General features: G+C 36.4%; 1 protein-coding gene across 28 annotated transcripts in view; it reads left to right on the top strand.

Moving 5' to 3' along the window:
• The window catches only part of ERC1 (ELKS/RAB6-interacting/CAST family member 1), a 394021-nt gene that overhangs the window by 76106 nt on the left and 300388 nt on the right, over nucleotides 1-17527 (top strand). For 21 of the 28 annotated variants that reach the window (XR_009565564.1, XM_030834798.2, XM_030834806.2 and 18 more), the window contains one exon: nucleotides 10549-10965. Coding sequence is in view for 27 of the 28 variants with exons in the window: in XM_030834798.2 (XP_030690658.1) it covers nucleotides 10549-10965 (417 nt within the window). In the remaining variant the exon portion in view is untranslated. Of the gene's footprint in view, nucleotides 1-3539; nucleotides 3720-5426; nucleotides 5563-5595; nucleotides 5641-8795; nucleotides 8853-9912; nucleotides 9981-10548; nucleotides 10966-17527 lie in introns of those variants that run through there. The other 7 variants (XM_060306589.1, XM_060306595.1, XM_060306593.1 and 4 more) reach the window with 7 other exon arrangements.

Below are 17527 nucleotides of genomic sequence, written 5' to 3' on the forward strand. Positions count from 1 at the left end.
CAGCGTGGATAAATCTCAAACACGTTTTTAAAAAATTGAAGTACTGTTGACATATAACATTACATTAGTTTCAATATTTTGCTGTTGGGTTACAGTACAAAATGATCAACACACTGGGTCTGGTTAACATCCATCACCACACATAGTTACAAAGAACTTTTTTGGGGGATGAGAACTTTTAAGATCTACTCTTTTAGCAACTTTCAAATATGTAATACAGTGTTATTAACTATAGTCACCATGCTGTACATTACGTTCCCAGGACTTATTTATTTTTATAACTGGAAGTTTGTACCTTTTGACTCCCTTTACCCATTTCACCCACTCCCTGTCTCCCACCTCTGGCAACCACCAATCTGTTCTCTATCTGTGAGCTTGTGGTCCACCCCCCCCCCCGAAATGGTAAGATCTTATTTTTTTTTTAATGGCTGAATAATAATATATACACATATGTGTATAGATATACACACCACATTTTCTTTATCCATTCATCCATTGATGGACACTTAGGTTGTTAACGTATCTTGGGTATTATAAATAATGCTGCAGTGAACATGGGGGTGCAGATATCTTTTTGAGTTAGTATTTTTGTTTTCTTTGGATAAAATCTCAGAAGTGGAATTGCTAGATCTAATGGCAGTTCTATTTTTAATTTTTTGAGGAACCTCCATTACTGTTTCCCATAGTGGCTATACCAGTTTACATTCTCAGGCACATTATGTGAGTAACATAAGCAATTTGCAGAGACAATCAAGAACAGATGACATCACTTATGTGAATTTTAAATAAGCAACAGTGAGGGGTGGGGGAGAGAGAGAGATATTTGAAGCAAATAAGGCAAATTGTTAATGGTGATTTCCATGCGTTGTTGTATATTTGAATGAGTCTCTGTAGCCCCCAGCTTCTGCTTTCTTCTCTAACCTTTTTAAGAATGCAGGGTTACAATTGAATTAGGTGATAGAGCATAATACATGTTGGAACTGGAAGTGTTCTTAAAAATCAACTAAATTATCCTTTCTTTTAAGTGAAGTCATTCCTACTTGTTAAGAAGTTTTCTTGAATATTTATTTACTTTTCCCTTTTCAGACCTATACCTGTTACTTTTTTCTGTTTTAATTAATTAATTTATTTTAAATTTATTTTTATTTTTTATTTATTTATTTTTTTTGCGGTACGTGGGCCTCTCACTGTTGTGGCCTCTCCCGTTGCGGAGCACAGGCTCCGGACGCGCAGGCTCAGCGGCCATGGCTCACGGGCCCAGCCGCTCCGCGGCATGTGGGATCTTCCCGGACCAGGGCACGAACCCGTGTCCCCTGCATCGGCAGGCAGACCCTCAACCACTGCACCACCAGGGAAGTCCTAATATATTTATTTTTTGTTGGAGTATAGTTTACATACAGCAAAATACATGGATCTTCAGTATCGTAGTTCCATGAGTTTTGACAAATGCCAGTAGTCATATAATGCAGTCTTATGAAGATATAGAACATTTCCATCATCCCATAAGGTCCCCTTGAGCTCCTTCCCAATCAGTATTTTCCCTGCCCTCAACACATAGATGGTGTTCTAATTCCTTTCACTTTAGATTAGTTTTGCCTGCTCTAGAACCTCCTATACATGGAACCATATAGTCTGTACTCTGTTGTGTTTGGCTTCTTTTGCTCGGCGTACTATTTTTTTTTAAGTTTATTCGTGTTGTTGCATGTATCCATAGTCATCCTAATATTGAGTAGTTTTCATTGCATGGATATTGCATAATCAGTTTATCCATTCTCCTGTTGATGGGGTTCTTTCCAGTTTTGGCTCTTATGAATAAAGCGGTTGTAAACATTTTTATACAGATGTGTTGGTGGCCATGTTTTTATTTCTCTTGCGGAAATATCTAGAAGTGGAATCGCTGGGTCATAGGGTAAGTGCATGTTTAACTTTCCCCTAAAAGTATGCAGCCAGCTGAAGTGAAGTGAAAGATTTTGTGGTCATAGACCTAAGTATTCAAATTGAAAATATAACGTGATGAGTAAATATGGATATAGGAGATAAATGAAAATAATGGTAACACATGTATTTACTGGAGTTTATGTGATAAAATTGGTGAGAGTCAAGAAAACAAATGTATTTTCCTTTTAAATACCCCATGAAGATACCATATGGTTTTATTTCCTCTCAACATGCTGCTAAAACATGAAACAATCTTTTGTATTGTCTGTTTAGTACCTAAATTGATTTTCAAAAAAATTTTATTAATTTTTAAAGATTTCTTTTATCTACTTAACAATTTTACAGAAGCATGTGCAAAAGAGTCTTAGATATGCCTTATTTGATGGTTGCCATGGAAAATTTAAGGGATTGTATACAAAAAAAAATATATTTATACCTTGGTGTTTTGCTTTCGAAACAATTATGATTTTCTCCATAATAGTTTGACTTTTTATTGTTATTTTATCCCCAGATGCTTCTTTGGTTTTATTTATCAAGATTCTCTTTCTCTCTCTTTTTAATTACACTTTTTAAAGATTTGTTCCTTGTAGAGAAATGCAGTTAAATTTTATGTGTTGATCTTATATGCGCCAGGCTTGCTAAACTCTTTTTTAAAAAATATTTATTTATTTATTTATTTTATTTTTGGCTGTGTCAGGTCTTAGTTGCTGCACACGGGATATTCCTCGCGGCATGCAGGATCTTTCGTTGCGGTGCACGGGCTCCAGAGCATGTGGGCTCTGGTGGGTTCTGTAGTTGTGGCACATGCTGAGTTGCCCCGTGGCATGTGGGATGCAGAACCCGCATCCTCTGCATTAGAAGGTGGATTCCTAACCACTGGACCACCAGGGAAGTCCCTTGCTGGACTCTTAATGATACAGATATTTTGTCTGTAATTTCTTCTGAGTTTTCATCCTGTATAATGACTGTTTCTTGTTTTCTAATTCTTATACCTTTGATTTCCTTCTCTTGTCTTACTGCACTTGGTCTTAGTATCTCTAGAACAAAATATAACAGTGGACTATTGTAGTCTATCAGTTGCCTAGTGTAGATTTGATTTTTACAAGAAAGCCCATTATTAAAGATGTAAGTCTTGGAAAAAAATGTGAGTAATTTGGTTGGTTTATTCTGGTTAGCTGATGTTCTTTGTATATGTTCTATGCTATTTTCTCCTCAAGACAGAATTATTTATGTAAATAATTTTGGTGGGCTTCATTTCAGTTTAACACAGTTTAGTGATAGTGTGTGTGAAAGCATCTTAAACAATGGCAGTGTACACGAGTGCTTTTCTGTAAGACTGTAAGGTCATGATCTCTTTGTACTCTCCCTCAATATCAGTCTTCCTTGCCTCTTCTCTTTCTCTGGAGGAAAAGGAGGGGAAAAAAAGGAGAAGGGAATTCTATAGCTTCTGGAAAGCTTTGGGCACACAGTGACTTCAGTGTTGACATAGCTCTGTGAGACACAGACATTAGCCCCTGTTAGCTTTATGCCATGTGCTGCAGCTGAATGTCAGCAGGGACTGCCCCCCGCCCCCAAGAGCCAAGCTGCTGCCTCCAGTGTGTGTTTATTCAGCTGAATCCACTCCGAGTTGCAGCATTGCCAGGGTTAGCTCTTCACATGTTCACAGCTGATTGGTATCGCTTAACTCTTCTTTCTTTACCCTTATTTCTTCTTGATTTATATACTAGTATTTCAGGGACTAAATCTGGGAATTTTGTTAGCCTCATTGACGTCTGTTGCAGGTGCTTGAAACTTTTGGGTTGTAGAGCATGAAGAAAGAAGTGAGCTTGATACTTAAAATGCTGCTAGACTGAACAGTACCTTTATGGTCCCTTGTATTTAATTCTGCCATTGCTTTGTTAGTACTGAGCATTCTCAAGTAAACACTATGGAAATGGTTACTATAGGATCCCTCTGCTGGTTGATTTTACTTTTAAGGTTAAAAAAAATTTTTATTTTGATGTTATTTTTTAATGGAATGACGTCTTCAACCCTGACATTGCTTAGTGTGATATTTTTACTATTGTAATATCTGGTTTGGGATATTATCTTTTCTTCTTTCTATACTTTTCTTCCTCCACCCATTCCTTCCTCTCTATTTTTGCCTTTTGTTCAGTTTGAGAGTCAGACAGGCTTTCTAGAGGAGATAATGCCTGATCTAAGGATGAAAGGACAGGTAGGATTTAGCTGGGAGTGAAAGTGAGGGAACGGGTAGAGGATACTCTTTAAGTAGAGGCTAAGGGGTAAGTAAATGGTATGGGAGTTTGGGTAACTGAAAGCTATTTGGCATTTCTAGAACTTGTACTAAAATCAGTTTATTGTCACTTGAGTTGTCTTTATGAGCACACAATAATAGAATGTATTAATGACCTTGGGACTTGCCCATTTTGATAATATTTTCATTTATTCTTTAATTTCTCTTCTGGGTTATGCTGGCATAAAGGCAGATGTTCTTTTTTCTCTCCTGGATTCAGTAGCAGAGAGTAACTGCTAGGAATCTGGAATAATTGCTTGTTCATTTTCTTGACTCTGACATCTTTTTTAGAGGAGAATAAGCTCAAAGTAGCATTCATTTAAACAATTTAATCTATCCATTTGAATTCTGGTGTGGTTGTTTCTTGCATTGCAGTATGTCTCTTGCTTGTGTTTAGATCAGTCTGAGAACTTGGTTTTGGTTTAATATTTGAGAGTTTACAGTGTGCTTTGCTGCACAGAAAATAAATACTTGTCATCAACTGAAAGAATCAACGGAAAGAATACTAGACGAACGATCAGATGAAATGAATTACCTTAGAGGCTCTTCCTTTGTCTCAGTCTTGGAGATTCAGACTCATTAAAAAACTTTGAGCTTCTTCTAAAATGATAGAAATTAGAATACTTTCTTTTCATATTAAAGATTCATGAATCCAAATCGTAGTGATCTTATAGAATCTAAACTTCATTTGAGTATGTTGCATATATAATAAGTGCTTTTATATGTCCCATTTCTCCTTCTTGAATATTCTTAATTTAAATTTATAATAAGGTGTAGTGCTGGTGTGTGAGTGTGTATAGAGCTATTAAGTTTTACCACTTTGTATGCTCTGTTTTTGGACAAGAACTCTATCCTACACTTTTTGTGTATGTTGTATAGTATTAAAAGTATAAAAGATACTTGTTGACAGTTTATTATTTGAAAATGCTTCTCTTCACTTCAGATCAAACACAAATAAATCCAGAGTGTATAATTAACATTTTTTTAAAAATTAGGATTGCATTTAGTATTTTGGCCAGTTTGTATTTGAGATAGAATTTTTTTTGTGTTAGCTGGTAAGGAACTAATTGTTACAGAATGAGAGTAATTCTCTCTGTTATAGGGGAAAGATATAATTTTCCAGGGACTTGATTTGCATCTACTATCTAGTAGCCATTTACTTTCAAAATAATGCATGACAATTTGTTTTTGTCAGTCTTTCATCAGAAATTTATTGAGCACTTATTATACCAAACACTGTGCCGTGCCCCTGAGTAAAAAGATGAAAGTCCCAAGTTCTAGAAAGTTTTTCTTGAAGACAGATACAAAGAAATAAATTGCAGATTGGGCTGGTAAGTGCTCTTCTTAGGGACACATACGGTACAGCACAGATCAGAACATCACAGGGCCTGAGGATTGACTTGGGTGATGTTAGTAAGAATTATTATAAACTCTTTTGCATTTTGCATTGATAAAGTTTACTCAATGTATGTATTTACATGTTTCAGGAAAAAAATCGGTCTTAATTTAACATAATAGGATGCAGTACTGGTATTTTTTCTAATGGTTATCTTGACAAATAGTGCATTGAACTCTCTGGGATGCAGTATAATGTTTGTGATGATGACCATTTTCATGTATCCATAATATTCTTTTTCTGTAACTAAAAATAGCTCTAGACTCCAAGGTTCTGTCATTTTAGAAATCAGGATAAACTGGATCAAAGCGTTCTCTTCAGAGAAACTAATGGAAGTTTTGCCTCAGAAGAGCTTCTGATATTTGTCTAAAATATATGAAGCATTGTTGTGATCTTTTGTTGTTTTTGAGATGTATTTTTCTAAAAAAAAGATCATAAACCCTATCAGAGATTTAAGAATTTTCATTATTGTTGTTCACAACATCCTGCCATTTCATTGAGATACAGCTTGGTGTAATTTTAGCACAATCCTTGAACTAAATTTTAAGCTGTTATTTTTCCAGTCTTCCAGCTCAAGCTGAGTGTTAGAGTGAGCAGAAGTAGAGTAGTGAGTGTTGGTGTACAATTTGGAATGTGAGAAGTGTGAGATCATTTTGGAGAGTGTCATGAGCAGAATTCCCAAATAGAAATTTTCCTAATATCTGACAACTGAGATCGTCCTACTAAATTCAGCATGTCTGTTTTTGGTCGATCATGGTAAATGTCTGTGATATGTGCGGATATGCTCACTTTATCTTCAGTACGAATGTGCTAGAGAAAGGGCAGGCTGGCTTATTGCCTGCTGCTTCTTTCTCTTCCCAAGGGAGTTGGCAGGAATTTTTATAAAGTGAATCTAGCTTGAATGTAGCCTAAAGAAGGGGTGCTGATTCCCATTACGACGGAGAAAATTGCTGTGTAGCTTTCTCGGCTACCAGTCAGAGCATCATTTTAATTCTATATTCTAGTAAAATGAGTGCAAGCAGAGCTGGAGAAGCAGGGCACATTAGTCGTTGTATTTTCTTTCTTCACCAAAACAGTGCTTGCCATACTAGTATCATCACAAGTGCTAAAGTGTATGTGAGACTGTTAGCTGTCGTCAACATCTGTTTCTCTTGATTTGAATGAATTTGGTGATGAGCGTCCAGAAAAGGAGGGACGGTTGTACCTAGAAATCAGTTTCACTGTTGAATTTAACTTCTGATATTTCCCTGTGGGATAAACTTGCTCAGGATTTATTTGGATTTTTTGACTTCCAAAGGTAAAGAATGAAACTGGGGGTTGATTATAGGCTTCAGAGAATTAGCATTTTGACACATCTTTTTATTAAGGATTTTGAACTCCAGCAACTGTTGAGAATCTTTGCAGCATGATGCGGGTAGTTAAATTTCTTTAAAGAATCATATTCATGAATTCAAATACCTGATAATTTTATTGTAAATTTATTTTTCGTAAGAAAAAGCCAGTGCTTTTCGAGAGTTTGAAGACTGCCATAATTGAAAGTTCACTACTTGCTAAGCATAATACCAAAACCAGAAACTATAAAAGAAGAGGTTCTTATCTTTGCACTAAAAAAATTCTCTATTTAAGTTGCCATAAACTATGTTAAAAGAAAAATGACAGATTTGGAAATATATTTGTAACATGCACAGCAGGCAAAAGGTTGTTTTCCAAATATAAAAAGATATTAAAGTGGATTAGGAGAAAGGTTAAATGTCCCCAAAACAAAATGAACAAAGAACAAGGACAGATGAGTCACAAAGGAAGGAATACAAAGCACCTGTAGATATGTGAATAGATATTCAGTCTTACTTGTAATCAAGGAAAAGCCCAAAAAAGAAAGAGAAGAAAGAAAATACCCAATTGTCAAAGGTATAGGAAAGTGCTCAGACATCATTTGGTGGAAGTTTAAATCTGTACAGACCCTTTTAGAGGTAATTTGTTGTGTGTATTCAAATCATAACTGCATACCCTCTGATCCAGGAATTTCGCCTTTCAGAATTTATCTCCAGGAGAAATTCGGATAGATGTGCAGAAATATACATGTGAAGGTGCCCGTTATAGTAGTGGGAATGAGAACCAAACGAAATATTTATCAATAGTTACAAGTAAATTGTTTAATATCAACACATTGGAATTCTGTGGCAGGCTTATTTTTTCCCCAGTGTTTAAAATTGTTGTAAAATACAGCTTACATCCACCGTGTTAAATTTACCATCTTAACCAATTTTCAGGTGTACAGTTCATAAGGTACATTCATATTGTTTTGCAACCATCACCACCATCCATCTCCACAACTCTTTTCATCCTGTAAAACTGAATCTCTGCACCCATCAAACAATCACTCCCCGTCTCCCGTCTCCCCAGCCCCTGGCAACCACTCTTGTGCTTCCTGTCTCTGTGAGGTAGACTGCTCTAGGGACCCTCATGTAAGTGGACTCGTGTAATATTTGTCTTTTGTGACGGGCTTATTTCATTTGGCATAGTGTCCATCCATGTTGCAGCGTGTGTCAGCATTTCCTTCCTTTTTGAGGCTGAAAAATATCATTAGGCATTTTTTAAAATTTAATTTTTGAGTGGGTAGTACATACATTTAGTTCAAATTCAAGAGGAAGGTTAGGAGGAGAGAAAGATGGGAAGTGGCTGGGAAGTGACTGCAGATGTATATGGGATTTCTCTTAAGGGGTGATGGCAGTGTTCTAGAATTAGATAGTAGTGATCGATGCATGACTTTTTTTATTTTTTTGAACATTTACACATGAGTTTATTTCAATCTTTCTTTTTGCATAACTTTTAATATGCTGAAAACTGCTGACTTACACACTTTAAACCGGCAAACTTTATGGTATATGTGAATTATGTCTCAATAAAGCTATTATTAAAAAATTTTCAATGTCAGTTACACCAATTTTTTAAAAAAATTTTTTATGTGGAATAGAATAAAGTTTTCTTACATGTTGTCCCTCAGTGATTCCAGTCCGTTCCTCCCTTCCTCCCTTCTTGCCTTCCTCCGTTCCCCCGAATTAATTATTTCTTGTGTAACATTACAGAAGTATTTTTATTTCTTATGATATTTTTTATTTATAGTAAATAGTAAATATTTATTGTTCCCTCCCTTTTAACCAAAGTGGTAGCAAATTGAACACAGCCAAGCAGGCATCTCTGAAGTCTTTTCTCTTATTTTTAAAGGTAAAAATGTCTCTTTTTATTGATTACTTGCTTACTGTAGGGGATTTAGATAGTAGAAAAAAGTATGAAGAAAAATGTAAAATCTACCCATACCCAGACACTGGTAATTGTTTGCATCCTTTTAGACTTTTCTCTGCATGTATATACTTTTTTTTTTTAATTAATTTATTTTATTTTTGGCTGTGTTGGGTCTACATGTATATACTTTTTAAAAATTAGAATCGCGATCATCCTATACTTGCTATTATATATCTGCTTCTTTACACTTAATATGTTGTAACTGTAGTTTTTATCAGTAAATATAAATCTACATTTAAAAAAATTGATGCATAGTATTAAACTGGGTGGACATTTCTCATTTACTTAACTCATCACCTATTAATATCCATTTAGGTTGTTTCTAATTTTGTCACTGGTATAAACAACAATGAGCGTCTTTGTACACTTGCCAGATCGTTTCCTTGAGATATTTACTGCTGTTTTGCAGTTTGCCAAAAGTTTTAAACAATGTATGTTTTAACATATATGCCACAAAGATTTCAATGATACTATTAGCTCTTTGAAAAGATGGTGCAGGCATTTATATCCTCATTTTAAATATGAGGAACCTGAAACCCAGAAAGAAGGCGATGTGTTCCAAATCAGGTTGCTCTTCAGTGTGAGAGCTGGAACTAAAACTCATGTCTTCTGACTGTGGGTTAGTTTCCTTCCACTGCGGCACACTGCCAGACCCTGAATACCTTGAATACAAAGAGTGATTTTCTATTGTTGCTTCTTCATTTCTAAAAACATGATTCTTGATGTAACTTCCTTTTAGGTTCTTTGTATAATGTTCTAGAATTTATCCATTCAGATTAAAGGTTCATATACCTTCGTTAGGGATACAGGCTAAAGATATACCGTCTGAAACATTTTACTAGCTTATCTGCACTAACATTTTCATTTAATTACTCAAATTACTCACTTATATTGTTATCTTCTGTATAAATAGCTCACACAGCCTCAGTTTTTTGTGTTTTGTTTTTAAAGCTTCAAGTTATCTTATTACCTTTGGGTACTAGCTTCAGTGGGCTGCGAGAATTGCTTTAATTCGAATGCCAGCTCTGTTACTTACTGTGTGATCTTGGGGTGAGTTATTTAAGTCTCTGCATGCATGGTGTCATCATCAATAAAATTCGAATAATAGTACATGTGTTATAGTGAGGATTAAATGAATTATCACATAAGGAGTGCAAAGCACGTTCTGGCATGCACTCATATGTTTATTATTTAATGTGCTAACTTAATTGTAAAACACTTAAAAGTCATTTTGTATTTTGACATCCTTTGTTTTTTGGTGAAATTTTTTGTATGATGTGTCCATATTCCTATAGATTTTCCCTCTCCTCACCTTCAGTTCCATGTAATACCTTCTGTTAATCTTGAACAGTGTCTTTATTTAGTCAAGCAAAGTGAGGAGCTGCCAGACTTACCTTGTTTCCCATTGGTAATAAACACAAATTAAATTACTGACATTTTACAGATTATCTCAATCATTTTTAAAGACAGTGTAAAACAGAATAATGTGACTCCTCATTTGCTAAATGCAGGGTTCTGAGAGCTGTGGTAGCGGCTTTCTCACTCCCCGTAATCTGCTTTGTTTCTGCTACTTGAGGAGGAAAGCTCATTTGGGTTTTCCTTTTTGTCTTTATACCAGCACATGCAAATGACAATCCAGGCTCTCCAGGATGAATTGCGGATCCAGAGGGACCTGAACCAGCTGTTTCAACAGGATAGTAACAGTAGGACTGGTGAGCCTTGTGTGACAGAGCTGACGGAGGAGAACTTTCAGAGGCTGCACACTGAGCACGAGCGGCAGGCCAAGGAGCTGTTCCTCCTTCGAAAGACTCTGGAGGAGATGGAGCTGCGGATCGAGACTCAGAAGCAAACCCTGAACGCTCGGGACGAATCCATCAAGAAGCTTCTGGAGATGTTGCAGAGCAAGGGGCTTTCTGCTAAGGCTACTGAGGAGGACCATGAGAGAACAAGGAGACTGGCAGAGGCAGAGATGCACGTCCACCACCTCGAAAGCCTTTTGGAGCAGAAGGAAAAAGAGAATGCTCTGTTGAGAGAGGTGAGTGGCCACTTTCTCAGTTGTTACGACTGTCTTTTTTTCCTAATTAGTCAGCATTTTGACCTAGATAAATTTATATGCTCTCCTGAACTAGTGCAAGGGAATTTCTTCTTTCTTACCTAAATTCGGCACTGATTTCTGTTCTGATTTGCTGTCTTGTACGAGATGACATTGGCTGGCATGTATACTGGCTTAATACCTTTCTTGCTTTTTTTTTTCCCCCTCCTGATTTCTGTAGACTCATTTTGTTGCTAGAGGGGCACAGAATTTTCTTGATTTGTTTTTCATCTCTTGATTTGTTCATAGAGACACACACAACAAAACCAGAATTAGAGTAGCTAATTACTGCTCAATTTTAAAATATTAATAATTGAAAGTAAACGATTCCCTCATTTTCGGTGTGCTTATAAAGTCCTAGGCAGCAGTAGTGGATGTTTGCCCTGTGGTTTCCATGGAAACTGTTGTCTTGCTGTAAAAGATACGTGATAGAAATTATTTGCTGGGCTTCCCTGGTGGCATAGTGGTTAAGAATCCGCCTGCCAATGCAGGGGACATGGGTTCGAGGCCTGGTCCAGGAAGATCCCACATGCCGCGGAGCAACTCAGCCTGTGCAGCACAACTGCTGAGCCTGTGCTCTAGAGCCCCGAGCCACAGCTACTGAGCCCATGTGCCTGGAGCCCGTGCTCCGCAACAAGAGAGGCCACCACAATGAGAGGCCCGCACACCGCAATGAAGAGTAGTCCCCGCTCGCCGCAACTAGAGAAAGCCCGCATGTAGCAACGAAGACCCAATGCAGCCAAAATTAAATAAATAAAATAAAAAAAATATATATATTTGCTGCCCTGGAGGCACAGCTAGAGGGAATGATACAGAGGTATGCTGTCACTTATTTTTAGAGAGGAACCTCAGACTTCAGCTGACCACTGTGACTACTGATAATTTTTCACTTTTCTATGTAATGCTTCATTTTAAGAAAGCTTAAGTGAAGAATTCATCTTACATTGAATTAAAAAAATGACAGCTCTACTTCCCTATATGAGGTCAGAGTCTTCAGATAATTTTCACATTTGGATAGGGGGAAAATAAAATCTCAGAGCTATTTTAGTGCCAGTCTGAATAATCCCTTTTTAAATGAAGTGTGAGGAAGGCAGTTAAAAGCAGCAAAGCAGCAACTTCCCCGATGGTGGAAGCGGTCTGTATCTGCTCTCTGCAATATGGTAAACAGCAACTTCCCCTGATGATGGAAGTGGTCTGTATCTGCTCTCTGCAATGTGGTAGCCACTGGCTACATGTGACTGTTGAGTAGTGGAAATGTGGTTAGTGTGACTGAGGAACTGAATTTTAAATTTTCTTTAAATATAACTAATTTAAAATTAAATTTAATTAATCAAATTTAAATTTAAGTATCTCTGTGTAGGTAGTGGCTACTGTATTAGGCAGTGCAGCGATGCATAATGTAATGTTACCCGCTTTTCTTAATAATTTGTCTTGACCATCTTTCTTTCTTTGTCAGTACATGTAGAGTTTTGTAATTTCAATTGAATTTATAACGTTCTGTTGCAGTTATTTATATTTCTTACTGAAAATTTAGACTACTGTTAATTTTTCATTATTATAAAACTGTGCTGCAGTGAATATCCCTAGCCATATATCCCTGTACATTAATTTTTTTCTTTAGCATAAATTTCCAGAAATGAATCTGCTCAGCGTGTGTACGTTTTCAAAACTCTGAATATCAGTCTTGTCTCCCAGAGTGATTGGACCAGTTTATCCTCCCAGAAGCATATACTGTATTTTTACGGTTAATCTGCAGCTATGTATGTTACAATCTTCAAATTACTGGACTGTATTGTTTTAGAAAATTTTCTATCAACAACTACTGTGTTGTAGGCACTATCCTGAGTTTCTTTCAGTTTACTTTAGAGTTTATATTTTAATAAGGTAACCTGGAGCCAGGCCATAGAACATTGTTAGAGAGGGTGTGATCATCTCAAATCAAATAGCATGCAGCAGGAAAACCCTACCAGCATCGTGATGAACTTTGAATGTTATGTTTTTACTCCTGTTCTGAATATTTCAACTTCTGCCCATTTATTTTTGAGTTTTAGAGTTAATAAATAGTGAATAGTTAAGGATTATGAAAAGCCACAGTGTTATTCTGGCAGAGAACAACCAGAAATATGGTGAATTTGAACAAGTAGTAGGAAAAAAAATGAATTTAAGACTAATTTTGAAGTAACAAGCTCTACAAATATTAAGTCCCACTTCTGAACATAATGTGGAAAGAAATGTAGGCCTTGTCAGTTGTATCAATACACAATTCCAGTTGCCGTTAGTAATGTAGCGTCATCTTACAGGAAGCACAGTCCTATGGATTAAAATTGTTTAAGAGCCAGTAGAAGTGATTGCTTCAGGAACACATGTTCAGAGTGCTGGTTCCCCTTTCTTTTTCTCCTACTTGCCTTCAAGACTTAGCTCAAATTTCAGTTCTTCTGTGAATTCTTCCTTGTGCAGCTCTATACATCTAGGTAGATGAGCCAGTAATATTATAGTATACTTCCGTGTGTGTTTCTTCATTGTTCACTTAATTTTTTGCACCAAGGATGTGGAGATATATATATATATATATATATGAAATTATATATATATGAAATTTTATATATATATATATGTATGAAATTTTATCTTGTCAGTGTCTAACAAATGCACAGTGGGTACTCAAGAAATGCTGGTTGAATAAGTTGAAATGTAGGGAAAGAAGTTTATGCCTGGAGCTTACAGAAAGGACAGCTTTTCCAATTCTTTTTTCTCCAGTGTGACCACTGGGTACTCAAACCTAACGAAGGTTAGAAAACAAACTAAAACCCCAAACCAGTTTTGCTTATGAGTTTAGATGTAGAAGTTATAAATAAGATATTGGCAGATAAAATCAGCATTATGATAAAAGGATAATATTCTGACCCAAAGGAGTTTATTCCAGGAATCCAGAACGGCTCAATATGGCATTCACAGTTATGATTTGTAAGAGGTGAAAGGAAAAGACAACCTTGTAGTGTTTGATAGCTGTCTCAAAGACATTAGATAGAATGTTACAGACACTTTGAAAACTAAACCAAGTGAACTAAAAATAAGAATTGAGTGACACTTTTATAGCATGATTTAAATAAAACAACTCAGTAAATGTGTATTATAAACATATTTTAAACTAGTAGCCAGAATTGTGCTTACTCTGACGTACACTAAGACGCATCCATTAAAGTTAGGGAGAGGCAAAGACAGCTGTGTTCATCAGTATTTACATTATTCTGGAAGTGTTAGGCAGTGCCGTTAGATAAGGAAAACGAAATAAATAATATCAGTAACGGTAATGGAAAGGATAGGGCTAAATTTTCATTACAATGTAGATGGGAACATTAATATAAAGATTCTGCTTTCCCCCAACTCTGTGAATTTAATGTAATCCCGATAGGAATATTCTTGACACGTGCCCAAATGATGTTGCAGTTTCTTTGCAAGAAGAACAGTGCGGGGACACTTGTTTAAGCAGCTCATGATATATGTGTTTTAAACCCAGTGATATTAAAATGTGTGGTACTGGCACAGTAATAGATGGATAGATTGATGAGACGGAATAGAACCCAGAAATAATAGAGTTTTAAGCATATGATGCATGTTTGGGGATAATCGCCATCTATTTGGAAAACAGTACATAGTTACATCAAGCGAAGTTCTAGGTGGAATAAAGAGCTACTTCTTAAAAAATAACAACACTAGAAGAGAATGTAAGAAAAAGGTTTTAATACAATCTTGAGACAGGAAAGAATCTTTTATTGCCATAGCAAGAGCCTTAAACAATTAAATTTGTGTATGTTAGAAAATACAGGTAACAGAAGCTAAAATGGTAATTTGGAGTAAAGCTTTGTAACATTGTGGCTCGATGTTTCGTTTCCAGAGTGACAAGGTGCTAGAGGCACTCGGCACAGCCTTTCTTTGCTCATTACTCAACAAACATCCATTGAGCTTCTAGAATGTATGTGACCTTGGGTTACACTCTGGGTATACATTTTTCATGTCAGAACACATGGTCTGTGCCCTCCTAGAACTTAAAAATCTGGTGAGAGACAATAAACTGATAATTATGAGAGGAAATAAATTAGTTGAGTCTAATTATGTTGGGAGAGGGGATAAACAGGGTAAGCATCTTTGAGGAGGTGCCCTGTAAGGGAGATCTGAAGAAAGTTGAAACAGTCTTGCTGAGCATTTGGGTAAAATCATTTCATGAAGAAGGTTAACAGTTTCAAAGGCCTGATGAGAAGTTTTCAGGAGACAGTAAGGAGACTAGAGGACAAAAGCATATTGTTTAAGGGGAAGACAGGCATGAGATGAGCAGTTAAAGAGGTAGCGAGGGCCAGAGTCACTCATTCCATTCATCAGATATTTATTGGGCACTAACCCATGTGCAGAGCACAGAAATACAGTAGCAGTGAACAAAACAAAAATCCATGCCCTCTAGGAGACAAAGCACTTGCTTCAGGATCCCTGCAGGTAATGCAACAATTTTATTCAAAGTACAAGAGAAAACTGCGCCAGTGTTTAATCAAGGGAGTGATCTAGTATAGCTTTTAAAATTTACTCTGGCTGTGTTGAGAATAAATGGGGGAGGGAGAATTACGAGTGAACAAGGAAGTCTAATAAAGAACTTAACAACTGTAGGTTGGGTGAGCGGTGACTTGAAATGGCTATTGTACATTATATCACTCGTGTGTCAAGAAAGGCAGAAAGAATTGAGAGCTGGCAACACTGGGATATCCATAGGTTTTATTATTATTGGATTATTGTCCATCTTTTAAAAAAGCGGGTTTTCGTCAATTCCAAGGCTCATAGCTTTTCCCATCTCAACAGTATGAAATTGAGTTAACAAGTCTTATCCTTGATGGCATCTTAAAATCTCTGTCATCAAGACTGCAGTCCTGCTCTGTTTGTTTGCCTGTGTACTCACAAACAGTTAACAGCTGCTCATTTTAGTCAATGTTGTGAGCATTTTTGCTATTTCTCATGTTAACTTTAGCTGTTGTTCATTATGTCTTCAGTAATATTATGCTGTGAATCAGCATTGAAACAAACAGTTATTGGTATGGAGAAAGTTATAAGACAGTTCAAAATGATATATGATTAAACTTTATGGTTAAATAAGTAAAAAAGGGTCTTGCAATCAGTATAAAATAAAAATTCTGAATGATAGAAGCTTGGGTCATGGTTTATTTGGAGGCATTTCCTTCTTTTCTTTCCAGCACATTAAACAGTGGTTTGCCTTACAATCAGTGGCATCTTAGATTTGATGAAATACAGTAACATTAAAATGGCATTCATATCCAGGAACATTTGAGATTAGTTTTCCATTTTGTTTATGAACATGATTCTGTAGCTAGCAGGTAAATAATTCCCCCAAATAAAAGCCAAAGAAGAGAAACAAAAATTAAATTAAGCATTGTATTTTCTGTTTGTACTGAAATTACATTGTTACGTGACTTAGTGTTAGATTTTGTATTGTTTACTGGAGTGCCTTTCCTTTGATGGATAGAAGCGTGAAGACATCTATTGGACACGTACTGAACTACAGTCAAGACGTGGTTAGTGCCTGGGGCCAGGCGTATGGAGTTTTAACAGGCTTTACAGGTGATTCTGTGATACACCAAAGTTCTCAGTCTGTTGGCAGAACATACCTGAACTGGCTATGGAATTTTTGGATCGGCTATCCATGTGCATACCAAGCATTGTCTATAGGCTGAATAAATATTTCAGTTCTATATGTGCTCCTGTTTTTTTGAAATGTAGCTCCTAGTGCGATGAATAAAATACTAATTTGTTGGGCATTCCCTAGCGGTCCAGTCGTTAGGACTCTGCGCTTCCGTTGCAGGGGCCATGGGTTCGATTCCTGGTCGGGGAACTAAGATCCGCATGATGCACAACACGGCCAAAAAAAAAAAAAAAAAGAAATTAAAATACTAATTTGTTTTAAAACATTTACACATATGTTAATTTTTGTCTCTATAATATTTCAGTCAACAAACCTTGTTTAGTACAACTGCTCTCATGATAAGATTTGCAGCAGTGTTTGAGGTTTAAAAGCCCTCTTTAACTAGGTTCTAGGCTAGGAATTCTGGCTCTAACATGTCTGAGGAATGCCTGTCTGTATCTTTGGCAGTTGTAAGGTAAAAGCAGAGGAGGTTAGAGGGAAAAAAAGAGAAATAAACATATATAGAAAAAAAATAGAAACCTTGGACAAAAGAGTAGGAAGAATTAAAAAAGAAAGAGGGTCCCTAGTTAGTTTGCCCTTTCCTAGTGATTTTGGAAAGTGTGAACAGTTGCATCGCATAACTTGGAAGTGTGAACAGTTGCATCTCATAACTTGATTCAGGTTATCCTTCCTCACCTTTTTTTTCATGTGTCATTTGTACCTCATTTCCATTTTGACAGGAAGATATGTTTTCTCAGAAGCATGCCGTTACTTGAGATGGTAAAGGGTCAAAGTGCAGTGCTGTCTTACAACGGTGGAGTTGAG

This window comes from Globicephala melas, chromosome 10 (assembly GCF_963455315.2).
Source record: "Globicephala melas chromosome 10, mGloMel1.2, whole genome shotgun sequence".
NCBI lineage: Eukaryota > Metazoa > Chordata > Mammalia > Artiodactyla > Delphinidae > Globicephala > Globicephala melas.